The sequence below is a fragment of the Mytilus californianus genome, unplaced genomic scaffold, assembly GCF_021869535.1.
Source record: "Mytilus californianus isolate M0D057914Y unplaced genomic scaffold, xbMytCali1.0.p SCAF_1, whole genome shotgun sequence".
Classification (NCBI taxonomy): Eukaryota; Metazoa; Mollusca; class Bivalvia; order Mytilida; family Mytilidae; genus Mytilus; species Mytilus californianus.
The window spans coordinates 136740247-136753789 of NW_026262581.1; the positions used below are offsets into that span (position 1 = coordinate 136740247).

Consider the following 13543-nt stretch of genomic DNA (forward strand, 5'->3'; position numbering starts at 1 on the left):
ATATTTTAGTAATCAGATAAGACATAAATTTATTTATTCAAGTCTGAAATACAAAAAATGATTTAAATACAGATATCAAGCCCTCCCATGGATTTAAATTTATGGGAAGATTTAGATTTAGTGAAATGCAATGTAAATATATAAGTTTGTAATTAAAATAATGAATTACTTGGGTGAATTTCTTGTGGGGTATGAAAGGCAAGTTAGTATTTAACAGAAATGCTGACAGAATAATCACAAAATATTACTGAAATATTATTCTATTTTATTTTTTTATGCATCTGATCTATTAATTTTTTACAGAAAAAAAACATGATTGAAGGAAATTTAGTACGTTTGTCTGACTTTATTGTAAAAAGATATATTTCATCATTTCTTGTAAAGTTTTGGAAAGATGGTGTAAGATTTTATCCTAAGTCAAATCTCAGCTATCTTGTTATTAGAGCTTAGAAAAGAACTTCAAAGAAGACTAAAACAGTAAAAAATGAATTTATTCTGCCATAAAGAAATAAATCTTTATTGATAAAAGTCAAAGAAATATGTGTCATAATCGGATATTTTATTTTGAGCACAACAGTAAATCACCTTCATTTGAAACAACAACAAATGTTTCAAGTCTGACCAAAATCACAGGTGTATATAGAAGACCACCCACTTTGTCTTATCATTTATGCCTACAGCATAATACAAGATATTTCCTTCCAAATTTTTCCTAGTTTACCACGTTTCATTCATTAACTACAGTTAAATCTCTTTCCCCAGAAACTTTATTGATTCTATACAGAGATAATCAAAGAACATCAAGGGGATGGAGGAAATTTACTACTCCAAAGTAAACACAAGCAGGTTGTTGTTTGTCAAAATCAAATTTAACATTCATAATTCATTGCCTTTGTTCACATTCATTTTATTTATGCAGATTGAAAATAAAATTCATAATTCAAATAGCATATATTGTTTCATCAATGAAGAATTTCACTTCATGCACCAATATACAAGCAACTTATAAAACATTTGAAAATATTCTTTCATTTTTGTAAGAAAGGATAGGTTGAATTATTTGTTTCTAGTTTTGATATCAGAACATTTCAATTCTATGTGCAAACTTTTTGAGGTGAACACTCATCTTCTGTTTTCATTAAATACAACAAAATAGATTTTCCTGGATAATTTGTTTTCAATTACTAATCTACCACTAAAATATAGATGCTCCAAGTGCAGAAATTTGTCTTATTCATTAGTACCGGTATGTTCGGTATTTTTCGTTACATGGAATGAGGTTCATTTTCAAAATTTAATATTTAAGACCAAATGAACTTCAACCTTTCTCTTTTTAAATGTGTTTCAAAAATATATACTCATAATCGACTGGACATGTTCTATGGGTAAAATAAACTTATAGAATGTAAACTTCCTGAATTTTACAAGAATATAATGGAAAACTACTTTACTGTCATAATACACTACATATACTGCAAGTTTAATCATTTCTTTGGAAACTTGCCCTACCTGAAGTTCAATTAAAAATTCCACAAACATTTTATTTCTACCTACTAAATTAATGTTATGAAGCATTCAATTGTTGATCACACATTTTAGAAGGCCTGTACCCCAGATGACCACCCAGGATGGTAAATATCGTGCCAGGAATTTAGGACAGAAGAGTACCAATGTCAGATTTAATCATTCGACAGATGCCAGGAGGGATAATTAACCAAGCTTTCCTTAATGTTACATAAGGTTAACAAGCTCGCATATGTAACACAGTTTTCATCAGCAAGTGCTTTGTAAAATCATCACTCTGTAAAAGAGAATTGTTTCACAAAATATTCACAATTCACATTTGTAAACATTTGTGCAGGTGCTCCTTCATGTTTAAGAGAAAGAGAGAAGTTCTTTATTAATAACAGGGTGTCAACATAGATTTCAATTGATACTAGCTCCAACAACTGCTCAAAGTGAGATTTTACTCAACACACATAGAACTGTTGTATTTATTTGTCAACAAGTTCTCTTTTACTGTATCATCATTTTTTATTATAATAAAAGATTTTGCAGATTTAAAAAAGAAATATACAAGGAACTTAATTAACTTGTCCTAATAATAAAACTTTGACTTCAAATTCATCTGGCTATTTTGAGGAGTGGAAACCAGCATGAAGATGGAGGTGATTATCTACTTGTTTATAGTTACTTACAATGTTGTCCAGACTGAATTATGTGGACCAAGAACTTTAGCACCATCCCAAAAACAATCCAGTGGTGTAATAATCACACAAGGTGTTATTTTTTGGATGATCTGAAGAAAAATAATACATGTAAGAAATAAACAAGACATAGAAGAATAAGAAAATTCATTTTTGCACATATGTTCATTCCCATTAAAAAAAGAGTGGAAAGAATGTAAAATTAGTTACTCCCTAGTGATATAGACAATGAACACATTACATAATCAATGCTATTAATATCCTAAGTTACTCATTTATTCCTTTGGTGATTTTAAAAAAAAACATAGTTTACTACAAAATCAGTACAGTCTCACATACATAAGAAAATTCAAAATAAGGGAGATAACTCATGAAATAAAAAGCATAATACTTACTCCATCAATAAATGTGTCATCAAAAATAGGGAATTCAGCTAAATAACATATATCATTAAATTTCCATGTCCTGAAAAAGAAAACAATATTTGTTTTATTATTAGAAATAATATGCAATGGTTCTATTTCTTATTTTCCAAACTCAAGAATGTATTACCCACAGCAGTGGACAGATTATACAAACATCTGCCTAGATTGATTGTTCTTGAAGTACATTACAAAAATAAAACTAAGAATTTATTTGACTCATTTTCTCCAATATAAGTATTTGAGGTTGTTTTTTTTTATCTACTTACGTTTCAAAGAGGTCTACTTCTATCTCTGTAACTCTCAGTAATGTTTCTAAATGTAGTAATAAAGATTTTTGTGTTAAGATATTTGATCCTTCTTTTGGTGTTTGAATAACAAGTTCACTGGTGGTTCCACTACCAACACCTACGGTGGCCTTTGTATAAGCTAATTCTTCCTCTAATCTGCCACCCGCTGTGGAAAAAACAAAAGTTTTATTAAAATTTAACATCAAATAAGTAAACAGAATAGTTTTATATCAGCACTGTAATAAATAAAAATAAAGGACCGAATAACATATTGCTTTCCAGCTTTATTCAAAATCCACATGCACCCTGCAAAATATGAATAAATTCGGGAATCTGGATGCATGTATACCTGAGGGGAGAGGCCCTTCCTTGACAGTACATTTCTGAAAACTCCTCACATGGCATAACATTGTTTTCACTTAAACCCTTAAATCTAACATCAGAAGATGGTCAAACAGTCATGAATTTCCAGTTTTGTCAATGAAAATTATAGCAGATTGACAAGTAGATTCAAAATAATGATGACATTTTCACTTTCAATGTTATCAAATGATTTCTCTTCCTGACACAAAAACTGGACTCAATTATAGGGTATAGAATAAACAATACAGTTAAGCATTGTTTATATAAAACAAAGTATGGAGAGCAATTCCTGTTAAAGAGAAACAAAGACATTCTGAGATATCCCCTTCTCCCTGGAAATCTGATCAGGAGTCCGAAGAGAAATAAAGACATTCATTCTGAAATATCTCCCTGTAAATTTGATCTGGAGCCAGAAGAGAAACAAAGACATTCTGAGATATCCCCCTCTCCCTGGAAATCTGATCAGGAGTCAGATCAATTTAATACTGATTATACTCACATTTACTCCTCACCGAGCAGGCATTCCAAAGGGAATAAATTATTATTATATTTTATTATAAGATTACCATGAAAATTGTTGTTTCAATACAGCATATGATAAAATGTTGCCTGTTTTTCTACAATCTGTATGTTAACTGGTTATGATCTTACAGGAGAAGTGCACTTAATTTGTATTCAGTCTTTCAAATACTAGTTACAGAGAGAAATTATTTAAAAATTTGTGAATGTCATTGAATTTTGAAATATTTACTTTATACACATAGCACAGAACCAATATTTAGTTAAGAAGGAGTACAATAGCGGAAATATTATGACAATGACCTCGGTAAAGTTTTGGATGACTGCCTTTAATATGATTGGATGACAGAACTAGCTGTGTGTGGCCCAGTGTTTGATGTAGACTAAAATGTCATATGTTTTTGTATGTACCTTGTACATAGTAAGTGCATTTTACACAAATCCCTTTTTACAACAGAAAAACAAATAGAAGTAAACCTTGGTATGTTGAATCTCAGTCCAATTACAAACTTTCTTCTCCTTCACTCTGCTCATTAAATTACTTCTTACAATTTCACATTTTATTTTTATGGAATATTCTTAAATTCTTTAATCACTCAGATTTTCCAGTCAAACTAACTTCAAAAAAAATGTCCAGAAAAAAAGTTGTTTAATCAGTGGCTCTTGGTGCAACCATTTTAAATTATTATTTGTATTTTCCCTCTTAACCTATTTATTGTATAACTTGCCCTCTTTCAACTTTCTTACAAACAATAAACTTTATGTTTTTTTGGAACAAGTGATGTATGAAAACCTTCAAAAAATTTAATTAAATATTTTAACAGCATAGTTTAAATTGACATTGTCATGCAAGAAAGCTAAGCATTATTCAAAAATACCATTTCTCAAGGAAAATTTCATTCATTCACCTCAACCAAAGTACAACCATTTACTATGACTAATTGATAGATCAATCCACATGCAAAATACATTTTATTCAAATCTAAATTTTAAAGTTCTGACAAAGAAAGTTGACGGACTTTATTGAATGGAGAAGAAAAGTTAGTACAAATGTTTGGCAGTAATTGGAGATTTGGCATGCAACACATTCATTGTGTTTAGTGAGGCAGTAAGATCTCACATCATGTTCCTGTGTATATGCTACCTTGAGGGTGGTACCCTTAACACTTGTGTATTTTCTTTTTATTTTGTGGGTTTGCCATTATAATTTTTTTTCAAAACACAAATCGAAACTTCTGTTTGAGAACAAAATATCTATTTTGATCATTTAATACTCCTGCTTTTTGATATAACAATTTGACTCGGTAAACTTGCTAAAGAGCTTTATATAATCATTTGGTATTTTCTATTTTAAACACCTTTTTGTGAAGTGTTGGTGTTGTCATGTTTCATTTGGAACTGTCAAGATTCATGTATGATACCCTTTTTTTTGCTTTTTGCTATCATCTGACTAATGCATACGTCTCACCTACTTACATCACAACATCATTCATACAAGTTTCTCTAAATTTCAAAAGCTAAAGCAATCAGCTTGTCAGCATATTTTTTTAAACTCCCAAGGTATAAAAATGAACATTTTCAAAGATATAAAGTTTCTTATATTTCTACACAATGATAAGACCTACATCTACCACAAATTTTGAGAGAAGATGTAAATTTTTCACCAAAAAAATGAACTTTCATCCATGTATCCAAAGAGAATTTGTTTTAACATTTCCCGACATGGCAGGGATGAATCAAGATCCACCACATTTGTAAACATTTTACATGTTTGTGTGTAATTATACCTGATTTCATTCTAATAGCAATAAATAACATTTATTACCCATTAATTATATTCCATCTTACTTGAGATACTAGTTGGGCACAATGGTATAGGTATGATGGTTAAAAAAGATCATGGCCTTTGGCCAAAAATTGAAGAGCAAAAAAATTCCTCGGCATACCACCATTCCTACTAAATGCATTGCACAAAGGTAGTATCTGCAAATCTCAACAAGACAAAAGTAAGATATAAAATTACATAGGAACACCAACACAAGGGATATGCAAGTTAACTGTAAATGTCTAATTATTATCTAGATAACTAAACATTACTACACGGGTGGTCTGTGGTGTAAAACAAAAAAAAAATCAGTGTGATTTTAACCTGAGAACATTTACTGGGTATATATGGTGTTGTCATCATGGCTAATGTAAATTATCTGTCATTCAACCAAGACAGGACAAAGGTTGTTACCATTTATACATGCTCTACTGGCCACCATGTTCCGCTGATTCATGGAAAATTTCGAATATTTTCAATAAAATGGGAAGATATTTATTTGAGCTTCAGGTTTAAGAACTGTTTACTGATTAAGTATCTTTGGGATTTTGTCTTTTTCTTTTTAGTTAAACATTTTCTAGAAAGTTATGAGGACTAGTATTAGCTATTATATATATATATATTTACATATATACAAGTCATAAATAAAAAACAATATTCTTAAGTCACAAAGCTTCGTCAAAATAAAGTTAACAATAAAAATATCTTACGTTTCAATAATAATAACATTATTCTAAATTAATTCTACATCTAAAATTACTTTGATGGAGGGAGGAAAACAAAATTTAGAAAAAATGACCAATACAACATACTATGTGCTGTAAAAAGTAGACAACAACAGAGCAATCTGCATGTATATACATAAATAAATATTTAAAGACATACATTTGACAGTCCATTACTGGACTTTTGACAATTAATTTCAGGTCTCAGAGAGTGAGTTTGTAAGCTGGAACCTCCTCCCAAAATATTCAGCTAGAGATTGACAATTTTGATTTGGGGGGTACTCTTAAAATATGTATGTGTGTACCTCCAGTCTAATGAATGCAGCACTGAAGATATGTTAAACAGATTCATGAGAAAGAGACAATTCCAAATATACAAAACACATAGATTATTTAAAACTCCCATGTTTCAAAAAACATCCGTTCTTTTGACATAAGACCAAGAATAAATTTAAGATGACCTCATTTCCAAAACAAATGTATTGAAATATGAAAATGTACACAAAGGGATGAATAACTTTTTTTTCACAAAAACATCAAAATAATTGTTTGTCAGTACATTACTTAGACTGGGGATAATGTCCTAAGAAAAATTCAAACTTACAACAAACTTATCTATGTGGAAACTTTATGGTTAAAATAGATGTAGAACCTCTATGTCAACGACACATGTCATGGAAGAGAAATCTAAGGACCAAATAATGTGGACAGTTCACCATAAACAACCTTGTGGCTTTCTTTTTCTTTCTTTGGGAGTTGTGTTTTTTGTATTTGTTTATGAACAGGACACTAAAAGGTACACATTTACAACCTGAGGCCATTTATGTTCAAATTTCACCTTGCTTTCAATATAAAATTGTGAAACTTGTTATATCATGGTTTATAGGAACACTGCATTTAATGAAAAATCTCCTTATATTCATAAGAAGTTATTAAACAAAAGCTAAAACAAAGCACAGAAATACAAAAAAAAACAGTTCTTTCAAAAGATCAAAATTATCTCCCTTTATTATACCATATCTATGACAGATTAACCCATTTCTGATTTACCTAGTATTGTAAACATCATTCTGTGTGTTAAGCATAAACTCTACTAAATTCTAAACAGAATTTAATGAAAATTGCACAGCACTTTTATTACTTATCAAAATTATCCCATTATAACTCAAGCAACAGGAGATGCAGATTAAAGGAAAGTTGAAAATAAAATACAAATTCTTTACAATTTCATTAATTATCAATATTGTCCAGAATTTGACTGATCTGTCGACATGAGCTAGAATTTTAATGGTAAAAGGTCATACACACAATAGTTATCTAGTACTGTGTAATGAGAGCTACCTCCTAATGATTATAACAAATCCTACAGATATTTTCATAGTTCATTTTTTGTGAACTCAGTGTATATCTGTCTTAATGAAAAGAATGTATATACCAGAATTGAAATGTTTTTCTGTCATTTCTTAACAGAATAATCAGTAGATACCGCATTGTTGGCAATCACTTTAAACTAATGATAAAAAATTTCTCAGAAAGTAATATTAACCTTAAGTTTGTGTTTATCATTAGAAGAACTTTAAGAAAGGCCAAATAATTATCTACAAAAGCAAACCAGGATAATGTGTAGATGTATAAGATACAAAATCTTCTGAAAGCAGGATTACAGGGGCATTTCCATGATTTTTTATTTCTCATTATTGAAGATATAACATTTATTTTGAAGATTTTATACGAAAATTTATATATATCGTGAAAAACATGCTATTTAAAAAAAATTACGATCAAAGGGAAGAGGGAGTATATATCCTCTGGAAATGACTTTGTCTGTTACACAACTGAATACTGAAATGAAGACCAGTCAAAGCAGGAAAGACGAAAACTTCTATTTCTTTTTGTGCATCTTACAATATTTTTCTAAACATTTCTTAAAAAAAATAATAATTGAATCTGTAGATATGTACTTTGTCACTTCTATGTGTGTTACATTCATCTAGTTAGAAGAATTTTGTTACAACCAATCTAGTTTGAGGAATAGCTCTTGGAGATATTTCCTGACCTGAAGTCAAATCAAAATGGTATTAGCATTCTATCAATACTTACTTCAGGGTATATCAGTTATCAAAAGATAGTTGCCCTTTTAAGGAAAATAAAGCATTATTCTATAAAAAATTGTACAGAAAAACAATTCCCTTATTGGTTGTAAATATGAACCTTCCATATACAACAATTTTCAATATAAACAGGGACAGGTTTTACTAAAATAAAATGTATATAAAATAAACTGTGTATTTAAGTAACTTTTATTATGTGTAATTACGGGAAATCTTTTCCCTCCATGAGTCTATAAGCCTATTCAACATGACACAAATAATATCTCCTCTTTCATTTAAAGTTAAGATTTCATCCCTTGGAAAGAAAATTGGTATTCATTAACAAAAGTTGGTCACACTATCATTGACCTAGGTAGAAGTATTTGATTCATTCAGCCATAAAAACCTCCATCAAGTGTAATACTAGTACACAAATTACAATTGTCATCAGAGGAATCCAGGTCAAACAACATTAACAACATATTTATATCACTGCAGATGATCTTAAAACCCTCTTTCACTATTTTATCTGATCTTGACAGGAGAGAAAGCAAAAAAAAAAATCTTGAAATGCAAAACCACAACAAAAACTATTTTACTTATACAGTTAAAAATCCTGGAACAAATTTATGTATACTGTTTGATGTACATTTTAATTGATTGATTGTAGGTTGCTTAACATCCAGAGGCAAATATATCATGCATGTTCAGGACAAGATCTGCATCTTACACACACCCATATATATATATATATATATATATATATATATAATATAAAGCTACAATGAAGTACAAAAACACTTCAATAAATTAAACAATGCATATATTACTAGCAAAATGAAAAATAGAGAAAATCAAGATAATTAATATACCTCTGATAAAATATGAAAAACCATATATAATTCTTACATATTCCTCTTTGAGCCATTATAATAAAGTATATGCTTTAATTTAGAAATTTTATTGTAGATTTTACATTATGTAAGAAATTCTGAAGTTATTTCTGATTTCTGGTGTAAAATTCATTTGTAGATGATAACACAAAAATATTTGTATTCCAACTGAAGCAGAATTTATATCTCACACATGCCCAAGCCATCAAAACTTTAATCAAAAAGATTGCAAGAACAGACTTTGTGTATAACACTAAATAATGCACTGGATATGTTGTTTACAAAGTATACTACTATATAATTATTATATGCGTTTTGGCTTTATGATTTTATTATTAACTAGAAAGATGTGTTCAACATAAAACAGTTGTAAAATATTACTATCAGCAAAAAATCTTTCTTTGCATGCTGTTAAATGTTTTACAACAAAACCAGTTTTATACAGAAAAGGTAACGACAGTCCTCCTTCCCCATTGAAAAAAAAACCAACACAAATATAAAACTGCCTTTTAGATTCTCGTATTAAAATGTTCTAAACCATGTGCAATTAAAATGAAGACCACCAAGAATTTAATATTCCAAACTTATTCATGCTTATTGAACGCAATGATACTAATGTTTCTTTCCAACTGCATTTTCTTAAAACTCTCGCAAAACATCCAGTTGCCTTCCAACTATACCATCCCCACGGACTTCAATTAAGTAAAATACGTATGACCCTAAAGGTGACATAAATATATCATTCGGATTTTTTTCAAATCTCCAGAGATTACCTAAAAATTGCTTAATTAAACAAAAATTGTTAATATGTCGGTTAAAAACATACAAAAAATAGATGTATAGTTTTCCCATGAAGAAATTGCTAAGGTTAGAGGTTTGCATAAAGAACCCGTATGCAGAAGACCTCCCAAGAAAACGGTAATCTCGTTACCAAAATATCTGATTAAGATGAACTGATAATGCACTATTGTTATTTTTGTAATTAATATTTGACTTTTTTGTTACCAAATCTTGTTGAAAAAGGAGTGCCAATCTGATATTACACAAATGCTCCAAAGTTAGTTTAGAGAATATTGATAATTTGCAAGGTAGATGTAATCACGTCCTTTGTTTATCGATTTTATCACAACCAATCTAATGACTTTAATGAGCGGGAATAATCAAACTTATGACCAGTGAGTGTGCGATTGTTCGACTATAACCGTCAACAATCTCTGATGATTTCAGCGTTCCTAATATAACAGACGAGACCACACACAGTCAAGATCAAATTTCTAGGTCACAAAACAAGATGGCGGCTTACTTGCTTTATCAATCCAAGCGATGTTTGTGAATGAATATGCTGGCTCACATTAAACATAACAAATGTAAGAAGATGAAAATAGACATTTAACACGATTACTTACCTTCTACCCAAAGAGCTTCAACATCAGTTTCAAATTTGACCAGTTTGAATCCGATGCAACACAACGACAACAATAGTAATCCCATAAACAAAACTTTCCCACAATGTAATTGTATGAAACAACCAATACTGAACATATAATCTTGAAGATGCCATCGTACCCACAACGCACATTTATTCCCGTCAGCTTTACCCTGCAATATAAAAAGAAATTGTAGCCGGACGCACAATATATTGATGGTCAGATTATAACTTCTAAATAATAAATTGGGGAAACAAAAACATATTCAAAGTGGATGAAGTTAAACAAATTTTTCTGTCATGCAATGGACCATCTGAGATAACAGTTAAACTTCTGGAACTAAGATTTCATTTTGCCATCAAAAAAGTATGCCAAAAAGTATGGATAAATCTAACTTCATTATTATGTGATGTTGTAATAGATGACATTACCCTAGGGCTAAAACACACATCAATTCACAATGTTTTAATATACATGGAATTTCTTCTAACAAATGTAATTTTTCTCCACTAATGAACTACACAACATGTTATGTTATTACAGAAAAAGAACTCACAGAGAGTTGTGATAGAAATGAGGTCATGGAGATGCCTCGCTTCACATACCTTTTTGACTTGTTTATACGCTATCCTGGCATCCACAAAACTAGTCCTCGTTAACAAATCCTCATCAATTTGTGAATTAGTGCCCCTCCTTCGAATACTCATGATTTCCCGTTTTTGAAGGGGGAATTCACAAAATAAACTATGTCATTTGAATGCTATTCGAACCCACGTGGAATGTTGTTCGGTTTATACACTTTAAATTAACATTGATGTTATTATCACACAGTTTGAAATGCATGTAAGTACATCTTTATATTAGAAAATTTCTTCATAATTCTGAAGTCCTCATAGAAGATAAAATCCAAACAAAACACTGTAAGCTCCATACATCCGATATCATTCTTTGCGAACTTCAAGACTCCCGATTTTTGGTTAAGCTCCGCCTCCTCGTAATGACTGACAAGATGATATCGTGTTTGTCTGTTATCGGATTGGCCAGATTTAAATAGGATTGCTCAAGTAACAGCAGCTTACATTAGTTGCTAAGCAACAGTTCACCACAGTGCGCGGACCACACAAGATGCGAGAACTACCACAGCGTTAAATAAACGGCATATTTTCTAAAGGAATCCCGTACTTAATTGCTGTGTAAGACCGACTACAAATGTCACAAGCCAGTGAGTTTGTCACACAAAGAGAAACTTGTAGTTTAATGAACTAAATCTTTGCTTACTGAATTATCGTGATTATCAAGCCCACCGGATATATTAAGCAAATAGATTTCTTATGAAAAGGCAGTATTTTTTTTTCAAATTTTACAAATCATATCTGCTATTGTGTAATTGTCTAATGTGTTACAGTCGATCTTCTAGTTCAATATTACGAATTAATTCAGAGACCTTCTATATTACATTAAAACTAATGTAATTAAAATGACAGATGCTAATAAATTACACGTCGTATTGCCGTACAACCTGGGCGGGCTGTCACGCTGACGTATCTTTAAATACCTCGTGAAAACAACAAACCCTTAGTTTTTGTAGAGATTGATTATAAAAGACCGTATAAAACTGAAGTGGTCTTGTACGAAAATCTCCAAATGTAAATACGTGAATTATTTTATTTGCTATTAAAATATTTGCTCTTTATGGACATGGGAATTGTTAGAAATTAAAGGTAAAGCACAAGTGAAAACAAAAAAAAAAAGTAACCAAAATCAACTGAAGCAAGGTAGAAATACTTCAACAATTTTCTTTCTGATTTTTGCTTCTTTCAAAGAGAGAGAGAGTAACTAAATAACATTTTAACACTCTACCGAAAATTAGGTAAGTTTTAAAAATGTAAAATGTTATATGATTTAGGGAGATGCGAGATGAACGTTAGTGAAACAACAACACAACAACTCAAGTTAAGGAAACTAGATCTTTAAATATCACAAAGACATTCAAAACATTACCGTATAAAAGCCAGTTGTACCGAGACTTCCGAAAACCCACTTTCTATAAAGATATAAAATGAATCAAAAATTAAAATAGCCGGTTTGCCAGGGAAGTTGCTTAATCAATGGTAAATGTTTGAGTTGTACTTTTAAATATATGGAAACATAAAATGGAAAAAAAAGGTAAAAGTCTCAAATGGCCGGGTTGCTATACTTGTGACTAAATTTTGCTAAAAAATTACTAAGTTTCAAAGTTTCAAAAATGAAAAAAAATAATCGAACGATTCCGTAAAAACAGGTGCACACCTTCAACATATGTGTCATCTTTCTGTGAAGATTCATGGGTTTGGGTTGAAAACTATAGGAGTTGATTACACAAAACGTATACCCTATTTCATAAATTTTGCTGGAAAAAAACGAAGTCTCCAAGCTCAATATAACCTCAAAATGAGGAAGGCGTTGTCAAAGGTAACAAAGGGGGTGACAATAGAGAGGCAGAAGATTACAAAGGGATATTCAGACTCATTAGTCGAAAACAATCTGACAACGCCATGAATAAAAAACGACAAAAAAGCCAAAAGACAAACAAGTCTACAAAGCACAACATAAACAACTAATGACTTAGAAACACTAACCCAATCAAAAATTGTCGGTGATCTCAGGTGCTACGGAAGGTATGCAGATCCTACTCCACATAAGGCACCTATCGTGTTGCTCATGAAAGAACAAATTCGTTTATGTCACATAAGAGGAAAAGACAACCGGATTGTGGTTACGACAATTGGATCATATCCATCGT

General features: G+C 30.6%; 1 protein-coding gene across 1 annotated transcript in view; it reads right to left on the bottom strand.

The window, feature by feature from the left end:
* The window catches only part of LOC127735798 (protein patched homolog 1-like), a 36525-nt gene extending 24807 nt beyond the window's left edge, over positions 1–11718 (bottom strand). The window contains exons 1-5 of the mRNA XM_052246166.1: positions 11367–11718; positions 10741–10933; positions 2899–3085; positions 2603–2672; positions 2199–2299 (exon numbers count right to left, since the gene is read on the bottom strand). Coding sequence (XP_052102126.1) covers positions 2199–2299; positions 2603–2672; positions 2899–3085; positions 10741–10933; positions 11367–11468 — 653 coding nt within the window. The 5' untranslated portion in view covers positions 11469–11718. The remainder of the gene's footprint in view (positions 1–2198; positions 2300–2602; positions 2673–2898; positions 3086–10740; positions 10934–11366) is intronic.
* Positions 11719–13543: the final 1825 nt, after the last annotated feature.